This window comes from Cheilinus undulatus, linkage group 18, assembly GCF_018320785.1.
Source record: "Cheilinus undulatus linkage group 18, ASM1832078v1, whole genome shotgun sequence".
Lineage (NCBI taxonomy): Eukaryota > Metazoa > Chordata > Actinopteri > Labriformes > Labridae > Cheilinus > Cheilinus undulatus.
This window is the reverse complement of record NC_054882.1, coordinates 15,862,972-15,884,385: the sequence shown is the minus strand read 5'-3', so window position 1 is coordinate 15,884,385 and position 21,414 is coordinate 15,862,972. Positions and strand designations below refer to the sequence as shown.

General features: G+C 40.4%; 1 protein-coding gene across 2 annotated transcripts in view; it reads left to right on the top strand.

Moving 5' to 3' along the window:
- aqr (aquarius intron-binding spliceosomal factor) overlaps window positions 1-21,414 on the top strand; it is a 95,472-nt gene that overhangs the window by 23,538 nt on the left and 50,520 nt on the right. For both annotated transcript variants that reach the window (XM_041812936.1, XM_041812937.1), the window contains exons 18-25: window positions 991-1,169; window positions 2,104-2,271; window positions 9,699-9,868; window positions 10,832-11,073; window positions 12,466-12,615; window positions 13,381-13,450; window positions 17,283-17,393; window positions 18,391-18,500. In XM_041812936.1, coding sequence (XP_041668870.1) covers window positions 991-1,169; window positions 2,104-2,271; window positions 9,699-9,868; window positions 10,832-11,073; window positions 12,466-12,615; window positions 13,381-13,450; window positions 17,283-17,393; window positions 18,391-18,500 — 1,200 coding nt within the window. The remainder of the gene's footprint in view (window positions 1-990; window positions 1,170-2,103; window positions 2,272-9,698; window positions 9,869-10,831; window positions 11,074-12,465; window positions 12,616-13,380; window positions 13,451-17,282; window positions 17,394-18,390; window positions 18,501-21,414) is intronic.

The following is a 21,414-nucleotide window of genomic DNA, read 5'->3' as shown; positions in this document are numbered from 1 at the left end:
GGTAACATCCCCAGACTTTTATGGCCAAGGGACACCCACAGCACCACCTGGGTCTCATGGCGACCCTACTATCGACACGGACTTTACCCCATGCCATGCTTTCTTGCTAGATCCATCCCTTACTCCTCCCTAAATGTGCAGAAATTATATATATATATATATATTTGTTTTAACATTCATCTTCCCATGCCCCATGCAATACACAAGGACATCCAGCGCACGACCTGGGTTTTGTCTGTCCTCCTGCCCATCCGATGGTGCCTTCAGGCGGGCCTACTTGCCACCTCTTTGCCTTACTTCAACCTCAGTTCTTGGGCAAAACATGCCAAAAAGTTATGCATAGTGCTGTATAAAATGAGTGGTCTATTTTGTAAAAATTTCAGTGCAAAAATTCTACATTTTGTGCCTTTAAAGTGCCAAAGATTTAAGAATCATGGGTTAAGATTCATTATTGAGATTTAGCCATCAAAATTCAGTATATGCAGTGAAATGAGTGGGTGCATAGTCAAAATAAAGCATAACTGTGTAATTTCAATAGCGAGAAGAGCGTCGATTACTATCATATTGAGCATATATGTAGGTTTAGTTGGGTTGAGCTCCCTGCTCCATGCTGATAAGCATCTCTGATTTACTTTTCTGCCATAGTAGAACAATTTTCCATTAAGAACCATTAAGTCATCTCACAGCACACTCTGTGATTTTTTACTTACTAAATGAAGATCCTTATCCTCTGTGTAGCACTCACATGGTGGCATGGCACAATGATAATATTTTATTCAAAGATTGTGACACTTGGCACACCACATTTGGAAACCCATTGCTTAACATAATAAGTGCTCCCATTATGTCAAATGATGTTGCTACTTGCTTGTTCCTGCAAATGTAAATAAGTTAGCAGTAGTGCCATGTGCTGCCCTAAATCCAACTGATTTCAATCTTGACAACAGCCCACAGCACTTGTCTCACTTATTGTTGTGTCTGTCTGCACAGGCAATCCGAGTACGGCGGCGTAGTGTTCGGGGGCTGGGCCAGGATGGCTCAGACCATCACCTCTTTTTCCATCGTGGAGGTTGCCAAGCCAAACATTGGAGAGAGCTGGCCTGCTCGTGTGCGGGCTGATGTCACTGTTAACCTCAATGTTCAAGATCATATCAAGAATGAGTGGGAAGGTAGGATCATCAATCCATCCATCTCATTATCATCTACATGCTTAATTTCTGTTTAGCTTTCCTGCATTCTCCTTTTTCCTTTAAATGCATAATGGGAATGGAGAAGTAGCAGCCTGAATTTGACACACTTTCTTCCCTTTTGTTTCCTCTTCTGTGCCTTCTAACAGTCCTCCAAGTAAGCAGTTTATAACCTCCATAAAGTCTTCCCTGCTGAGCCTTGACTCCTGACCCTTACCTGCTTCATGATTCTGTGAAGATGAGCTATTTCTGTGTAGCTGCAAGCAGCCTCTTTGTTTTATTCTCTCATCGTTTTTCTTTCCGTCTTTCTTTGTGGCTGATAAGGGCACTGTAGATAATGTTAACAGGAGCTTGTCAGCCTTGAACGACATTGATTCACTGGAAACAGAGAACGCATGATGAAGCCTTCGGACAGTTGAATGCTCTAGCTCTCCAGAGAAAGATATAGGACATGCTAATATGCCATTGTATGCCATTGGTGTATAGTGCTAATTAATATAGAAGTAAATGGGCTCTTTTAGAGGGCCAGTGCTGCAGAATTGATGGAACGATGACTGGATTATTAAAAAAATGAAATCTAATATATCTTAAATTGATGCCGTCCCTTTTTTATGTATCCTTTTTTGTGTAATTCAGAGGAGATATGAAGCATTACTTCCTTCCATCCACTAGCCGTTTCCCCAAAGTGTAATTAGAGCCTCATGTTTTAAAGATCAGGCAAAAGCTGACAGAGCGGTTTTGCTCACATCTCCAAACCTCAGCTCACTACCACTCAGTCTCACTCCTCCACCACCTTCCCTAATCCCTATGCTTTCCTCTATCTCAGTCCTCTTCTGTCTCTTTTTTCCTGTCTCTAAAACCCTTTATTTTCTTCACTCTCACTCTAATAATTCTCTCCATCCTCTTTCCCTTACAGGGCTTCGGAAGCACGACGTTTGCTTTCTGATCACGGTGCGGCCCAACCTGCCCTACGGCACACGCTTTGACCGCCGCCAGCCTTTTGAGGAGCAGACTGGCCTGGTGTATGTGCGAGGTTGCGAGGTGCAGGGTATGCTGGATGACAAGGGACGTGTCATTGAAGAAGGTAGGCACACATGACATCTATCCAGACATCATACCTCCTGTACACAGTTGCCCCCACAGACAGAGCCACGTGAATGGGTCAGGCTGCCGTCGTCATGGTGACAGGCACAGGGAGACCTGACCTGTTCGCATTAACATTCCATTAACCTGAGGTCGACGACAACACCTGGGAGCTCTGGGCCCTGCCCTCTGCCTTATTTATTGGATATAACTGAAGGACTGCATTGGCTATGCCTGGATGGATGTGCTTCTGTAAGAGAACACCCAGTGTGCTCGTCCTGCAGGATAAAGTCACGTATCATCAGAGTCTGTCCCGGCTCAGAGTGGTAGGTTGGGACGAGACAATATACAACAGTAAGCATCAACAGTCACTCACAGTCAAATCAAGAATTCTTACATTGGTTGACAGAGATTGATGCAGTTTTCTGCCATTTCTGAACATACAGAAAATAAAAATGAATTAATGCTATTCATTTAACTATCCTCAAAGAAAATCCTCAACTGGGAGAGTAGCTATTGTCTTAACAGGTAATTATTACTAATGCTGTAACTATTACTAGACTATACAGCGTCTAGACTCTCTCTCTTTAGTTTCTCAGGGGAAAAACCCACAGGATCCACTTCAACTGTGATCACTTTGCACCATGGTTTTCCTCCGATTCATGGCATGCACCCTTGCCCACTTCTTCTGTTCTGAAGCAGATTGCAGGACTACAAAGCCCAGAGCAGCTGCATCATAATAACCTGACACCACAGATGACTATTTCATATATCCACTGCATGGATATATTTCACATTCATCTGGGAAATCTCCCATATGAATTATTTGGAAAAGGCAGGACTTCTCGGAATGTCATTGGACGAACGTTCTGTCACATTCAATACGAGCCAATCAGAGCAACTAGACAAAATAAGATAATTAGCATGTGCAGCTCCAGTAGTAACCTGAGCCTGGTAAACAGGCTCTATAGCAGGCTATGAGTGGCGCAGCTTCACTACACTGCAGCTACATCCAAGGTAATGGCTACACTGGTAGCAGCCACCTCTGTCGGCTTCCATTGCAACTAAACCGGCACATAGCTACCACCTCGTTCTCCTCAAATGACATTGGTTGGTCAGATTTCAGACTTGGAACAAAAGTTTCAGACTGAAGCTTTGCAAGATGGATTTGCCTGGTGACAGACATGGAATCTGGCCAGTCCATCTGCTTTGCAAGGTTAGCATTACAAGCTTGCAGATTTAGACCGTTTTCACACCTGATAGTCTGGCGGTCTCGGTTCGGTTCGGGGCTGAAATTGCAACATTGTTGCACTTTGATGTGGTTTGGTTCACATTGCACTTGGTCAAATGGAATAAAACAACCGGAAACGTCAAACAGTTACATTTGTGGCACAGAGAAAATTTACCCATCTGTCACGTGGTTAAGTCTAGCTTTCTTGCCAGTAGAACCAGTGAGACTTTCTTAAGCAATGCTCACAGAAATCACTGGAAGCTAATAATCACATTAATTTCACATTTCACCTTTTACTGATCCCTTATTTCCTTTTCAGTCCATAACAAGTTCCTTTTTTTGTGATTAGGTTCATGTCATAATCTGGGATCCTCCTTGTTATTTTTAATTCTGAGATTAATCAAAACAAGAAATATAATCCCTTATCAACCTTAATTCATATTTTTTTGTCTCTTTTTTATCTCTGAAATACAAAAAATAAATGAATGAATAAATACTGTTTATGCTCTTTTTTTCTACATTTGGAAGATGAAACTTACAAAATCCTTTAGTTCAAAGTTGGTTTCCATGCAGAGGGAGCTACAGAGAGAGAGCACAGCAGTAATTGATTAAGCTTGAGAGTAAATTCAGAGAGAATGCAGACGATAAGAGAAGGTAAAGATTTTTCCTGAATGTTTGATTTTGGCTTCACAATATAGAAAAAAACTACCAAGCTACAGCTTCTGAAATCCCTGTGGAAGGAGCTTTATTTGCAGATTTTGTGTAAATGCAGGGAAAGCTATGCTCATTAACCACTTAGATGTCTTTTTATCAGGAGAAAGAAAACTGGCAATCCTTGTAGGAATTACTCATCTTTGTTTTTGAAACAAGATGAAATATGCAGGAATTAGGCACAGCTTGAAATGTTATGATATAATTTTAATAGCTTGCTGTGGTCATAGTAAGACTGTAAGGGCCTATTTTTTGTGTCTAGATAGATTCAATCCTTCAGTACACTATTTCAATATTTGTTCTTTCCTCAAAAGTGTACCATGCTCATACAGTAACAGCAGTGTCTCATGTCTGTCAGTTTTTCCCTCACTCAGTAGCTAATCCTCTGAGAGGTGGGTTCACCTGAGTTAGCTCACAGCCATGATAGTGTGAGTGGTTCCCTTGTGGTAACGTGTCTACACGCCAAAGCACCCATTCCCCTCTTCTCTCTCATCTGTTTGGATTAAATATACAGCGGGCAGGGCATACTAAATAGACATGCTGCAGGGAAACATGCCCTTCCAATGTCGGCTTGGTTAAACTTTTAGATCCCCGACGGGCCTGAAGTGGTACTCTGGCTGGCTGGATGTGGGTGATGTCACGTAAATCACCCAGCACTTGGTGAAGGTGAGAGGATACACAAGCCAAGGGGTGCTTTTTGAGACAAGAGGGCTGTTTTTCCAGACAGCACAAACTTGTTTTAGCTGGATTTACTACTGTATTACTAGTACCAGTACTTTGTCTGTATAATGTTCCATTAGAGATAGAACCTGCCTGCTGTACTCAGGCTCACAGCGCTGCTGTTTTTATGTCTTTATGACAATAAAAACACATGCAGAACCTTAAGATAACTCGGCGTACTGTGCTGGTACCTTAAGAAATGTGGTCTGCTTATGTTTTAATGTCTTAAAAAATTTGACTGCCTGAGGCTACCCTGCAAACTGTTAAATATTAGTGTTAGTTGTCTGTGACCACAGTACTTGGCATTGTTTTCACATCCACTTTCAGAACCAGCTACTTGGAACCCTGGCTAAAGTGAAATAAAAACAGTGTGGCTTATTATTTTATACACCTGTGGCAACAGGTGCAATTGAAACACCTGAATTTGATATATAGATTAAAACTTTATTAATCTTGAAGGAAATTCAATTTTTCTTTTTTTCTTTCTTTTTAAAAGGACACTTCAACATTTTGGCAAATTTGCCCATTGCCATAATTCCTGTAGTCTTAGTAATAGGTTTGTTTCCTTTAGTTATCGGTGCAAGCTGTTTCTAGATCTGGGGGGGACCGTTAAACCAGCTGCACAGCGAACACTGTGTTAGCAGACTGTGTGTTGCTTTCCCTCATCAAACTCATCAAATACACAATCCAAAAACTCCAAAACTCTCTCGTGGACAAGTTGTGACCTGCACATTCACCACGCTATGAAATAATAATGTATAATTATGTAACATTACGACACATGAAACAAATATTTGGAACTATTTCTTGAGCAAACCACTGGGCGGAGTGACACAGTGCAGCAGCTGTGTCTGGAGTGTAGTTCCAGCTTTGCATTTAACTTTAAAACATCTCTGTCTCATAATGTTCCATGATTATTTCATTTTTGTTTGATGAGGGAAAGCAAAAATTCTGTCTGCTAACACAGTGTTTGCTGTGCAGCTGGTTTAACCCCCCCCCCCCAGGAATTATGGCAATGGGCGAATTTGCCAAAATGTTCAAGTATCCCTTTAAAGATAGATATATACTTGACAGCTTTTGTCCAAATAGTGTTCCTAGGTGTGCTGCATATGTGAATACAGATTTTTTCATACCTGACTTTACCTGAACTTTACCAGTTTTCCCCCTGGTGTATTTCCCTCTGAACGCCCTTTTTTTAACCACCATGCAAACTGCAGATTTTCCTGCAGGGCTTTCACCATGCTTTTGGTCCGCATATAAATGGACAAAGAGATGGAGCTGAGGTAGGTCTTTAGCCTCCTTACAAACATCTACACAGTGCTGGCTTTTAGTCACACTAGCCCTAATTCATGCATCTGTTTTAAAACCAAAGCAAACTAGTTGTACAGAAATTTAAATCCCTGTTTAAGTGTAAACCCTCAAAGACATGAACTTTTCTGACCAAAACTGTTTTTGAGCCTGACTGTAATCATGTTCATTTCCACTTTAAGAACAGTTCGCAATTACACATTTGCCTCATCTTTCAACAACAAATGTTGGTAATTATGCCGCATAATCACATCATTCAGACACTTCCTCATAAGCTTACACAGTAGGTCCCACCTCCCATCACTGAGCTGTCAGTACAGCTAGCAGTAGCTCAATTGGAGTTACATCAACAAATGTGGATCATCTCACTTAAGATCATGCATTAATGTAATCCTACCTTTCAATCACTGACATTTTAATACAACAGCCTAAAGTAAATGCTCACACACCTCACACAGCTGTCCACATTGTAATCCAATGGTGTGCAGGGTGTAACATCCACTCTTAAGCTGTCACCACACTCGTTTTAGTAAGGGGGATTTGATGGTCCCCAAATAGATGTACACATTTACACACAGACGGTGTACATGGATGGGCACATGCAATACAGGCCACAAGGGAATGAGCTGTTCTCCCCTGGTTCATGCCCTGCAGCTCTGTACATGAATCTATTGAGACAACTTTGAAAGCTGCATATGCTACACCACACAGGCTTCCTATGGGAGTAAGACAAATGCCTTTGGACTGTCAGTCAAGCGTCTACATTTATTCCTCTTTCTGATAAATCACATGACTGTAGCGAGACAGTCTTTTACATGTTTTTATTGTTTAATGATAAGATTGGATACACTTTTTTTTTTTTACTGAAATCAAAGTTTAGAATGAGCTTGACCAAATTCAGTTTTGAAAAAAAAAAAAAATATATATATATATATATATATATTTCTAGGCAAGGCAGGGGCCACAACAGACACTTGTGAACAAAGAGCAGAAGAACGTGTTAAATACAGGAAGTATACTAAGCAGTGCAAGTGCAACCTTCACAATAAAACTTCCCAGAAAAGAGAAAAGCTGTGGTTTTATTGTGAAGGTTGCACTTGCACAGCTTAGCCTGCTTCCTGTATTTAACACGTTCTTCTGCTCTTTGTTCACAACGCTAAAGAAGACCACGGGTCAAAAAGTTGTCACCACTGCCTTGCGTAGAAATTAAACTACTTAAAGGACATTTTTTGAGTGCTGACTCCTCAGTTTTGTAAGCCTTTTTGTCGTATATCTTAAGAAGTTTATTGCTGGTGTGCTCCTTTTTTGCTTTTCTCCAAAGATTGTTCCTGCTATCTTTTTTATAGCAATGCTCTGCTTCTGTTGTTGTTTTACAGTAGATTTTAGGCATAAGGGGCTGACAAAAATATAATTGGAGATAAACAGCATCTTCCTGACTTCTGGAATACAACAGTCAGGTTGTTGGTACCAAGTACCAATGTTTTAATTAAAGAAAAAAAACGTGTTCTAAACTGTCTGTTTGGCAGACTTCTTCAAGAGTTTTCACTATGGCATTAATGGCTTAAATAATGGTATGAACATGTGAGACGTGTGTTGCTCTGCAGCCAAGGTTAAGCTCAACAGGAACTCTTTTGTCTACCCCTGGCGGCTTTCAGGACATCCACAGCACGACCACGGGCTCTTTGCAAAACTAGTGCCTGCCCAGACGGTACCCTAGGCTGTGCTTACTTGCTAAATCCGCCCCTAAAAGTGTGGGCTCTGTTTTTTTTTTCCAACAGATTATTTACCCATGCTCCTGGTAACATTCAAGAACATCCAGGGCATAACCAGGTTTGTGCCAATCGTCCTTAATGCCCAATGCTGCCCCCAGGCGGCTTACTCACCGTTACACACATTACTTCAGCCTTAAATTTTGGCCCAAACATGCCTAAATTTTCTGCACAGTAGTGTATTTCTTTTGGTCTTGGCTAAAACCCCCAAAATGTATTTGTACGTACGGCAATAACTACAGCTAATAAATTATGCCAGTATTTCCAGCTAATAAATGTATGTATTTAGAGATGGTGACACATCTACCAATACCGATATTTAACTTTCATAGCTGATTTCCTACGATACCAATTTCATGCTGACAATTCTGTGCATCCCTACTGCAGATCTGTGTTATAGGTGAGGCTTTTTATTTCGTTTGCATGCTTGTGACCTGCTCAAATATCAGAGCTGTGATAGTTTATATCGATATTGTTGTTAAATGTCGACAATGAAGAACCTGTCACCTTATGTGATCCCTCAATACTTTTTGATTAAATTACCTTGCATAAAGTTGTCAAATGTAAATATATTTCATAATCACTGCGTGTTGAACAGCTGTATGCAAAGCTGATCAGTGCTGTTAGAATAAACTGTGTAAAAAGTGGTGAACCAAGCAGAGGTGCAGCTTTCCAGCAGATGTTGCGTCTTCAAACCAATCATGTTGCATATTTAGTTTGCATATTTCCATAGAGGTAACACTGGTGTGTCCTCAAATGATCCTTCATCATGGCAGAGGGAGAAAGATTTCTGGGTCAGGCGAGGACAGAGGAGAGAGAGGATGCAAGGATGTGAAGAGTACTCAAAAAGGAACCCAGTTTTGGACAGTTGGGAAAATAAGTTGAGCTATGAAGCATAATAAATGGTAAAACTGACATGAAATCACACCGATTTATACATCACTCCTGCTCTTTACTGTTTAGGGGCATTTTATCCTTTTTTTATATATTGCCTCAGGATATATCAACTGTTGTTGGATTGTTGGTTTGATATATTTTCTCCTTGATATCATGTATGGCATTGGTTCCCTACCTGGGGTCTAGGCACGCCTATGGGGGGGCGCCAAAAGTCTGTGGGGGTGGGGGAGTGCAGGACCCTCTGTGCTCTTTTGCAATTTCCAAGATTAAAAAGCCTTAAATTTTGAAAATACAAATTCAAACATTTCAAGTTTTAAAAATGCTGTGTTTACAACATTGTTAGGGCTACGTTTTCGTTCACTTAGATTTACAACCTTTAAAGTTAAAAAAAATTCTATATTTTTTTTCCCTTGGGAATTAATGACTTTTAAACCTTCAAGGATTTTCTTAAAAATTCACAAATCCTCCTTATTATTTCTTTTTTTAAGAGTGGTCCTAATACACCATCGTAATTACGAATAGTTTATACATGGATCTTTTGTCAAGAACAAGTGTATGTAGGCATATGTTTGGAATTTGTCAATGAAAATGATTAAAATTGATGTGTACTTTTCCAAGTTTGTCCTGGGGGGGGGCTTAGCAGCAGAGGGGCCCTAAGGAAAAAAAGAGGTTGGGAACAACTGATGTATGGTATCCTGAAAAAAAAAGTTAATCAAAACATTTAACCTAGATTTATAGGTTTATCTTTAAGATACTGTTTTAAGACAAATTCCCCCAAATTCTCTTATCCAGGACCTGAGCCTAGGCCTAAGCTGCGAGGAGACGCCAGAACCTTCCGGGTGTGGCTTGACCCGAACCAGTATCAACAGGACATGACGAGCAGCATACAGAACGGCATTGAGGACCCATATGAGACTTTCAACATCATCATGAGACGCAAACCCAAGGAGAACAATTTCAAGGTTTGGATTACACCCTGACGCACACAGATCGGATCAGCCCTGACTGTAGATTGTTTCTGAGTGCTTTATCTGCAGGCCTTGAGCTCTGGTCCTACCAACACTACCCAAGAGTGATGCATCGTGCATTTTATACTCTCTTGGGTATTGCAGCTGTAAGGTTGGGGCCAGGGCAACCCTGAAATTACCACCCAGTCAAGGCCCTCCCAGTGATCCCATTCAGAGACACCTCACTCTAGATATTCATGTGATGCATACCCCCGTCTCTGTCTCACTTAAGACTCTCCTTGTGAGCACTCTGTGCTTTAGCATTGTTAAGCTGTTTTAGGTATGCATGTGCCCTCAGCTGAACTCTGCATAGTTTTTTTTTTCCTCCAACAATCTTTTTGAGGTCATGGAGAAGTTATCCATGTGAATGTGTGGAAGTTTTGTAGAAAATCAGTTTTTGATTAGTTTTGCTCCATTTTGTTTGCCTTTTTTATGTTTACATGTACATGCACCCTTTGATTATTTATCGCATCATTTATTCACGAGCTGCTCATTCCAGCTGTGTCAATGTGCTTTTCTGATTCTGCACACCCATTTCTGTCTTTCACAGCCCAAGCTATGACAGATGATTTTGAAGTCCTTCTTTTTTTTTTAATGAATTTTAAAAGTGCAGGAACTAATGGGTATTCAGGAAACATTCCTCCCTGTCTTTGATGTGGGACAAAGATAAAAGTAAACATGTCTCCCTTCCCAGTGTTTGATGCTCAGGGTATTAGACAGGTTGCAGCTCATTAAAATGTAATTGACAGACATACAAATTACCTGCTGTCCCACCAGCCCACAACAAAGCTATTCTTATCCATCTGAACCCCCTTGTGTGGGATCGTTGTCTGTTGCCTGATATGCTTTATTCTGTTAGATACTTTGCTATTTATTGGTTTGGTTTATGACACCCATGACTCTGTTTTTCTTGTTTAGGCAGTGCTAGAGACCATCAGGCACCTGATGAACACAGAGTGTGTGGTACCAGACTGGCTTCATGACATTATCCTTGGTTATGGGGATCCAGGCAGTGCCCACTACTCCAAAATGCCAAACCAGATCTCCACTTTGGACTTCAATGACACCTTTCTGTCCCTGGACCACTTACGGTCATGCTTTCCTGGTTATGCCATAAAAGTCACAGAGGAGAACCCTGAACTGCAGGTTTCCCCTTTCAGGTAAAACCTTTAAATTCCAACAATCAAATGATTGGACAGTTCTTATGAATGCCGATTAAACACACTAAAAGTCAAGGCAATTGTATGCACTCTGTACAAAATGTTTATAGTGTAGATACTTACGATTTTACTACTCTATATGCTATATAATATGACAGAAGGGTTGGAACTCTATTTTTAATATGACAAAGTATTGGAGGTTTTACCCTTTTATTGATTTTATAAATCAGTCATGGCCTACAAAATGTGGCCTTTTTGACCAAAAAAAACCCCTTGAATTTTAAAGTGAAAACAGATTTCTTCTAAGTGATGTCAATTAAATAAAAATATGATGTAATATAAGTAATTGCTTAAATATTCACCCCCTATAAAGGTAGGGATCAACTGAGTGCAGTGAATGTGTCTCAAGTGACTGTAGTATAAACACATCTGTTTCAGGAAGGTCTAGTCTCTGGTTAATCAGTATTCCTGGCTACCATTACACCATTAAGACAAAAGAACACTCCAAACAATTCAGAGAAAATGCTTTTGAAAGTAGAAGTGAAGAAGAAAAATGGATGTTTAATCCATCAGACAAGACACCAAACACTACATATCATCAAAATACACCATTCCCACTGTGAAGCACGGTGGTGGCAGCACCATGCTGTGGGGATGCTTCTCAGCAGCCGGCCCTGGAAGGCTTGTAAAGGTAGAGGGTAAAATGAATACGGAAAATCCTTCAGGACAGTGTCTAACTACGGTTTGGGAGAAAATTTGTTTTCGAGTAAGACCATGACTCGAAGCATACAGCGAAAGCTTCACAAAAATAGTTTAAAGACAACAAGGTGAATTTTCTGAGGTGTCCGAGTAAAAGACCAGACCCTCAGTCCAGTAGAGAATTTGGGGCTCGACTTGAAAAGGGCTGTTCATGCCCAATCCCTGTGCAACCTGTCAGAGCTTGAGCAGTTTAGCGAAGAATGGAGTAAAATTGCAGCGTCCAGATGTTTGAGCCTGAATGAGACCTATCCACTCAGACTCAGTGCTGTGATTGCAGCCAAACGTGACTCTACTAATACTGACATAAGGAGGTAAATATGTATGCAGTAACTTATTTTACATTACTTATTAGGAATAGCTTATTAACTGTTGAACTGAATTTAATTAAACAGTGACACCCAAAACCAAGGTACAAACCAGACCATGACCTCCGGGCTCACCCCTACATGATATTGTTACCATGGGCCATAAATTGTATTATACTGTGGCATGTTATGTCATGTGTCATTTTGAATGAAACTGAATCAAATCTTTTCTCATCCTAAATGACCCTGTAATTCCCACCCCTTCATTACGGTATTCTATTTCATGGTCATAATAACCCCTATTATGCTTTTGTCTTTGCTTGTGTAGAATCAAGTTTCCCATCTCAAACAAAACAGAAAAGGGGAAAAAGCGAAAGGTTGATGAAGAAGTGAAAGAGAAAGAGGAAGACAAGACCCTGATCGTTGAGCCCTATGTCACCCCAAACCGTGGACCATACCCCTACAACCAGCCCAAGCGGTAAGAGGTCAAAGCCCAGACTAAAATACTTCCTTACAATTGAGAAGATTACAGAGAGAAAGTTTGTTCCTTTTTGCTTGAATATCAACTTTTTAATTAAGTGCATCGATATCTTCAAAGGTAGTTTCACCTTAGTAGCACCCATCCCACCGTGCATAGTAAAATAGCAGTGATTCCTGAGTTACAAATCCAAGTGTGAATTATTTTGGAATGTCCTCTAAGTCTTTAATCTCTCTCCAAAACACCTATTCAGTTTGAAGTCGTTCACAGACACTACTTGGCTGCTTATTATAGTCACTCTTCTCTGAGCCTGACTATTTTGATTTGTTTTTCCATGCTTGTGTCCATGGTATCTCCTCTGACTTGTTTGCCATGTCTTGTCATGTTGCTATTTTAGTTGTTGTTATGGCTACAACGAAAGATGGAAATTTTAATGCAATTAAAGGTGAGGGAAAAGACTTTAATTTTCCGGTTCTAATTATAAGACCGCTAAAGAAATGCCCTTTTGAAATTTAAAAAATAATCTGGTGGAGTATCAGCAGTCCCAGTTTGCACTTTGATATTTAAATCTTGATAACAACAGCATGTCCCAGGGGAAGTATCTGCTTCAAGATCTTTAAAGATGGTCTCAAAACACATAAACAGCATCAAGTAGCACTCTTGTTTTAAACTAATGAAGGTATTTGATGACAAATGATACTCTGATATTGAGTATCTCCAACTAATGCTGAAATAACTCATATTATCTACATACGTTTCTCACAGGAACACCATTCAGTTCACTCCTACTCAGATTGAAGCCATTCGAGCAGGGATGCAGCCAGGACTCACCATGGTAAGGATTTTATTCACCATGTTTTATCATATATGTTTCTCACAAAAGCTGCAGTACACACCATAAGCCACCAAAAGACAAACAGGAAGATGAAATGTGTATTTGATCTATTACATGATAATTACAACACTTATCAGACTTTTGACCCAAAAGTACCATAAAACTGGAGTATAAGACTTTTTTAAAACCTGTTTTTTTTTATCTAAAAGGTAAGCTGTCTCCTATGCTTTTATGTTACCGGTATACTGGCAAAATGCTTCGACATGCATCATCATGACCACAAGTTCAGACACCATTATCTACTGAATGACTGAAATATCACCCTGATTCAACCCTGTTTCCAAAAAAGTTGGGACGTTATAAAAGCCAAATAAAAACAGAATGCAATGATTGTTAAATCTCATCAACCCATGTTTCATCGCAATAGAACAGAAACAACATATCAGATGGTGAATCTGAGACATTTTACTGTTTATGAAAAATATTAGCATTTATAGATATAGATATTACATTTTGCCATGTTTACAACTGTTTAGCATCCCCTCTTCTTTTAACAACTGTCTTGGAAGTGAGGCGGCTGGTTGCTGGAGATCTGGGAGAAGAATGTTGTCCCATTCTAGTCTCATGTAGAATTTTAGCTGCTCAGCAATCCTGGATCTTCTTTGATGGATTTTTCCCTTGATGATGCCCCAAATGTTTTTTAATGGTGAATGGTCTGGACTGCAGGCATGCCAGGTCAGCACCCGGACTCTTCTACTGTGAAGCCCTGCAGTTGTGATGGATGTGGTATGTGGCTTAGCATTGTTTTGCTTAAATAGTCAAGGCCTTCCCTGAAAGAGACATCGTCTGGATGGGGGCATGTGTTGCTCTAAAACCTCTATCTACTTTTCAGTATTGATAGTGCCTTTCCAGATGTGTAAGCTGCCCATGCCATAGGCACTAATGCAACCCCATGCCATCAGAGAAGCAGGCTTTAGAACTGTGCCAGGATAACAAGCTGGATGGTCCCTCTCCTCTTTTGTCCACAGGACAGGGCATCTGTGGTTTCCAAAAAGAATTTCAAATTTTGATTCGTCTGACCACAGAACAGTTTTCCATTTTGCCTCAGTCCATTTTCAATCAGCTTTGGTTCAGAAATGATGACAGCGTTTCTTGATCGTGCTCACATATGGTGGTACGGCAACATTGGAAGCGTTCTTGAGCCCATGCAGTGACCTCCAGTCCAGAATCATGCCTATTTTTAATGCAGTGAGGGCCCCAAAATTGTACCATTCAGTACTGACCTTCAGCCTTGTCCCTTGCCCACAGAGATTTCTCCACATTCTTTGATCAGACAAGTTCATCTTGTTGGATAGGTTTTTGTATCTTTTGTATGTATATTGAACTAAAAACTCACTAGATATCAGCATTTTAAGTAAATTTGAGCTGATAGACTCACCAGGATGCCGCCATGTTTTGGTCCACGCTGGTAGTGTGACATCATAGTTCTGCAGTGGTTCCTTTGAGCGCTCCTCTCCAGTAACCATTGTTTCAGAAGGTTTTGCTGCTTGCAGCTGTTGCTGCCATAACAGCTAATTCATGCCAGACTGAGTTTGCTGCATGTTGATGTTGTCTCCCTACCGTCAAAGCTCTGTCATTCCTCCTGTTTTACCTCAATAAAACTCCCTACAAGTGACTGGATTCAGTGTATAGTGAAAGCGTGCTCAAGCTTTTCAAAATAAAAGCATTATGTACATACGAAGGGGGTTTCTCCAAAGAAATGCTAAAGTGGACTTTTACTTCTAAAAGCATAAACCGGAAATACTGTATGCTGTATTTACCTTTACCTGAACTGTGTAGAAACAGAAAGCTTCATAAAGAGTAGACGTTTGGGGAAACAACTTCATTAAACAGACGCATTTTGGCCTGTGGTTTTCATCCGGTTCATCAAGAAACAGATTTCAAACATATTCTGCAGGGTTGGACATAAATATCTGCTACAAGAAGGTAAATATGGCTCTGTATTTATCATTTTCCTGTCTAGATGGACAGATAACTGCTCATGGCGCAAATAAAAAATAGAAAAGACCTCAAATTTTAAAATTGTCCATGTGTGAGATGCAGCCCTAACACTGGCTGTCAGTCTGAAACAGCGGTTACTGCATAGGAACGGTGAGGAGCGCTGCAGAACTGTGACGTCACACTGCCAGCATGGACCAAAACATGGCTGCGTCCTGGTGAGTTTATAAACTCAAATTTACTCAAATGCTGATATCTAGTGAGTTTTTTAGTTCAATACATACAAGAGATACAAATATCTATCCAACAAGAGCAACTTTTAAAGTTACTGCTTTGATTGAAAAGTCACTGGCAGGACTGTGCAGCAAGACTTGCAAGCTGTGGGTCTGTACTTCACTTTAGGTTTAGCGCTCAGCTACCATATGCAAAAAAGGGATGGTATTAAGAGCTACCCAGCCTGACAGATGCTGCACATTGTGAACTTTGCTGAAAATCATCATGCAGGAAGACAGTTTAAACTTTTTTCTCTCTGGAAGCCTCCCCAACACAGGCTGCATGTAATAAACTACAGTAATTATGGATGTCTAACTTCTATGAAACAAATGTTTACCCACTGTTGTATTTTCACGTGCAAGATTCATTCGATAGTAGGACAAAAACATGCATTTTAAACTTAAAAACAAAATAATCTTGTATTGCACATTATATTTTTGCTAAGCTTTAAGCCTTTTGCCAGTCCAGTGAGTGCGGATACTGTAGGTGCATACTTCTCCAGCTCGCTGTTAGAAAGTCAAAGATTTGCAACCATTGTTCTCAGTGATGCTCACCAAGGGAATTCCCACACAGTAAATATGCTACTGTTCGGTTTCCTTATCTCCATCACCCACACAGAGATGACAAATAACCCGAAACCCTCTATGTAATTTTCTTTGCTGACTTAATAGCCCACCACATATGAAGAGCATGGCATTACAGCCTATCTACACACTGCCTTTTCATTCCGTCCTGCTATCGTCATTTCAAGAGAAATATAACACACAGCTTTGGCAAAAGTGCTATTCTGATGTGATGATGGGAGCTTGGCAGCAGGGTGAGAGTTATTTATTGTGCTGCCAGCCGAGGTAAATATGGCAAGTAGGCTATCAGCAGAGTCGTAAAACAACTCTGCATGCTTGCCTTTCTCCTCTCCTCTCTTCACCCCCTCTAACCTTCCTCCTTGGCGTATGTCACGGTCATTAGCAACCACAACAAAGACACACTACCTCCTGGTCTTCCTGGCTTGGCTTTCATGTCGGGGAACCAAGGAACTGATTACTGATTTATGCAGGAATGTCTAATTGTGCTTTCTATTTTAGCTGAAATTATTCACCTGAGACGCACAAACTAATATCAGCCTCTTTCATGAATATTTATCCAGTAAATTGGATGTGCATGTGCTCTGTCACATTGTTAAGTAAATATGAGGCTTACTATGTGAGTAACTTGAACCGAGAGATGAAAGATTGCTAATATGAAATATAAAAAGGGGTCTTTATCTTTAAAATGTGTCTTTTATAATTTCAGTTGCTCTCCATATCCTGGCCCATCCGTGCAGTTGCTGGGTCCTGGCATGCCTTGCGACACCTTAGCCTTGTTGCATTGTGTATGTCTTTGCATGGCTAACGTTGGGGCACCAGCCTAGCCCGTTCTGACATGCCCATGGCTAAGCTGTCATAACCACTAGGGTGTCTCCAAGGAATGCGCCTTTGCCCCGTGACTGAACTTCTTATTGTGCTTCTTTCTGTTATAATGTTGTCTACTTATCCACTCCCTTCTCTTCTTGCTATGTCTCTAGGTTGTTGGACCACCAGGCACTGGAAAGACAGATGTCGCTGTTCAGATCATCTCAAACCTCTATCACAACTTTCCAGAGCAGAGGACCCTCATTGTGACGCACTCAAACCAGGTAAACAGGCCTCAGACCTACACTGCACTTCTCTTAGCTCTGAAACATTTCCCCAAATTCTGCTTTTGGGAGAATTCAGAGCCTGTACTCATATCTGCCATTAATCAGCCGATAGTCTATTCAAACCATGGAGGAAAAATTAAAATCCAATCTCCCCTGTGCCTTGGTCTTCTCCCCTCAGTATTTAATCATAAAGTAATCTGCTGCTGTTTTACATCAGTGGAAGCTCGCCAGCAGAACTTTATCTACAAGATGCATGGCTGAATAAAGCAATGAATAAACCTTACTGTGTGGAATAGTTTATTTTCCACTGTATATGTTTATGCAGAGAAGGACTACTTTCTTATAACTTGCAAATTCTTCAAGTATAGTACACAAATAATAATGCTATAGAAGTGCTGAAAGTTGAAGAATATGCAGGGAGTAAATAAAGGTGAATATGCAGAATAGAAGCTTACTTTTTTGGGAGTCCTGCAGGTTACAGGTTTTTCTGTGGTATTCTTATGGGACAGAAATGGATTTTGCCTCAAATCACTTAACTGGGATGGGACAGGAAAAAAGTCTGCAGTAAATACACAAACTAGAAAAGCACTACTTTACTATCTCCCAATAGTAAAGAATCCTTGAAAAAATTCCTGGATCCAGATGGTGATCCGGATCACTCCCAAAATCTAATCAGTTCTTCCTTATGCCATTTCTGCCATTTCCTGAAAATTTCATCAAAATCAGTCCATAACTTTTTGAGGTATGTTGCTAACAAACTAACTAACTAACTAACTAACAAACCCTGCCGATCACATAACCTTCTTGGCTGAGATAATAAACTGGAGTAGGACAGGATGAGATAGGAGGCATTCTACTGGGATTGGGATGGGTCGTGATTATTTTTGCTGGAGTGTGAGTGGAAAACCCCTCACTTGTCACCCTCTACATTGAATCCATGACAGAATCGAAGCACATTAAATCTGATCATGTTTACTTGTTTATGCTCCACCAGGCTCTGAACCAGCTGTTTGAAAAGATCATGGCTTTGGACATCGACGAGCGCCACCTCCTGCGTCTTGGCCACGGAGAAGAGGAGCTGGAGACAGAGAAGGATTTTAGCAGGTGGGCACAGCTGAGGACAGATGAAAGGGGAAGCAAACACATGCACAGAAATTCAAATGTGTAAACTGTGACAACTGGATTTCACACAGGGTTTGAAGTCCATTCAAAAATGGTTTCATGCTTGTAGTGCATATACACTTCATTTGAGTCAACGCATACGGCATATATTTACCAACACACAGGTATGCAAACCAAAGAATCCAGCTGCCCACATAAGTAGTTAGTATGAGCCACCAGAGTGACAGGACTACATGATACTCCCATGTTGCCCGGGCAGGGACCTGTTTTATCTTCATTAGGCATCGTTGACCTCTAAGGCTTTTACACCAGTGCCAGTGTAAGGGATCTCTCCCTAAAGCCCTCCACTCATCAGATCCTTACTTAATAACTCTCTCATCCCTGCTCAAGGACTGACCTCATACACATATTTAATAGCCACTTTTGGGACATTTTTCAAAAGAGGCTGAGACTAGAATGGTATGGATTGACAAAGATTTGCATCACTGGTGAAATATGTGAAAACTTAATGATGAAATGAAAGAGTTTTAGATTAATTCCTAATAAGTTAAATATAAATCATTAAATGTGGACTTTTTGATCAGGACTAAAGAAACCCAAATGCCTCTTTGATCTTACCATTATTCTGTGCAAATGACACATTTTAATGATTTTTTTCATCTAAAATTGCTTGCAAACTATAAACTAGTGCAGCCAACATACCAGTATAAAAGGTGAAGATGTGCTCTGTCATGGCTGAACATGCAGCCGCCAACATTATTGCAGTAAAAATTCACCGGAACTTATGGTATAGTCCAAGCAGCGCCTTACTGCTCTCAACATGCTATAATATATGGCGATGCAGATGAGTCTGCTGGGGTTTGGCACAACTTTTCACTGTCTTTTCTCTCTCATGAGGTCGCAACCCTGCATTTAAAGAAAATAGGGGTATAGTGAGAAGCAAATAAATCATTTGAAAGTTGGTTTGGTTGGAAAAACTCATCACTTAGAGATGACAAGTGACAAGAGGTTGGCAGACTAAATCAACAACTGTAGCTCTGTCAATTTCAAAACAACCACTGCAGGCTGAGAGCTCAGCTACCGTATTACAGCTAGAGGACGTGAACTCTTGACACCAAAAACTCTTTAGAGAAACTGCTGTAAAGTTTGCTCAATGCAATTGAAATCATCATGAAAATGCAAAACCTTTTCCCCCCAAAAAAGGCTATGGCTTGTATAGATGCAACCTACCGTAAAATCTGGTGTTAATGCCACACTTTTAATACCCCATCCTCTGTGTATTAAAAGCGTCCTCCACAACTTCATTGCTAAGAAACTGCTGGAATCCATAACAACACAACCCACACCAGTGGAGGTGTTCTTTAACTGTTTTCCGTCTCCTCATGTCATGGGAAAAGAAAATTGGTTACCGTTGGTGTTCTTGTTACTGTTGAGAGCTGGTTTGACTGGGCAGGGGCGATTCGTGGGCTGTGAGTCTGTCTCACAGCAATCACTGCAGGCTGAGAGGCCAAGTACCCTATTATAGCTAGTAGATGATCGTTCCCCTTTGGGAGATTTCAAAAAGAATCCGTGACTTCTATACCAGAGCAAATGATAATCATGATTTTACTGTATACTCTGGAGTTTATGGTATTTTTTATGTTTCAGCAACATAATCATATCCCCTTTTTTCTTTCTTGTCCCTCCAGCTTTATTGGTGGGATTATTTAAAGATAATTAACAAAATGCCACAAAACACGATTATCTAAATTGAACTGCAGCTAGAAGTGCATAACCTTGCAAGGCAGATGGATTGGCCAGATTCCATGTCTATCATCAGGCAATCCATGTTGTAAAGCTCCAGTCTGAAATGTTTGTGCCAGGTCTAAACACAGACCCAACAAATCAGCATCATTAATGGAGAAAGAGGTGATAGCTACATGCTAGGTTTAGTTGTGCTGAAAGCCGATAGCAGTGGCCACCACCAGTGTAGTGATTAACTCAGATCTAGTTATAGTTTAGCTGCAGATTTTTTCAGAACTGGGCCACATTTCTTTATCAGAACAAGAGCACAAAGCCACACTGAAAACTTCCCTTGGCAGAGATGATGTTTTTGTATTTCTACTGACTGACCACGGTATGAGTTTTATCCAAAAAGTTTGATAGTGGGGCACAGATGGCCTTGTGGTTTAAGGCCCCAGTTCTCTCATCCCTGTTTCCAATTCTATCCACTGTCCTCCTCTGTCAATTAAGGCATAAAAAAGCCCAAAAATAAATCTTTTAAAAAACAGTTCCATTGTTCATAACCTGCAACATTGCTTGCCTACCATGGTCAGAGCCGTTTTATCTTGTCGCTCTGATTGCTTCGTAATGAATGTCACAGACAGAATGTTTGTCCAGTCACATCCCAAGAAGTCCTGTCCTTTGCAAACACTTTGTATGGGAGGTTTCCCAGATGGATGTAAAATATGCAATGGATTTATGACTCAGTCTACAGCAGGGGTGTCAAACTCAAGGCCCGGGGGCCAAATTTGTTATACCCAGCCTGCAAGATCATATCATATTTTTATTAGAACTGGCCCACCGATGTGAGGTCTGCAGATATCCTCCAGTACAAAATAAAACTTAATCTTGCTGATTTAAAATATCCTTAAGCCATAAAAAATGGAAAAGTAGAGGATAAAAATTAAATAAAACGTTAAAAATGTGGGGAAAGACTTCAATTTGTGTTTTCATTTCAGATTTTCAATTTTGCATCTCACAGTTATGACTTCAATTTATAAATTTGACTTTTTATCAGATAATTTGACCTTTTAGACTTACAATTTTAAATTTTAAGTCATATTTTGACCTTTTAAACTCATGATTTTGACTTTCTATTGCATATATTTACCTTTTTAAAACACTCCTTATACTT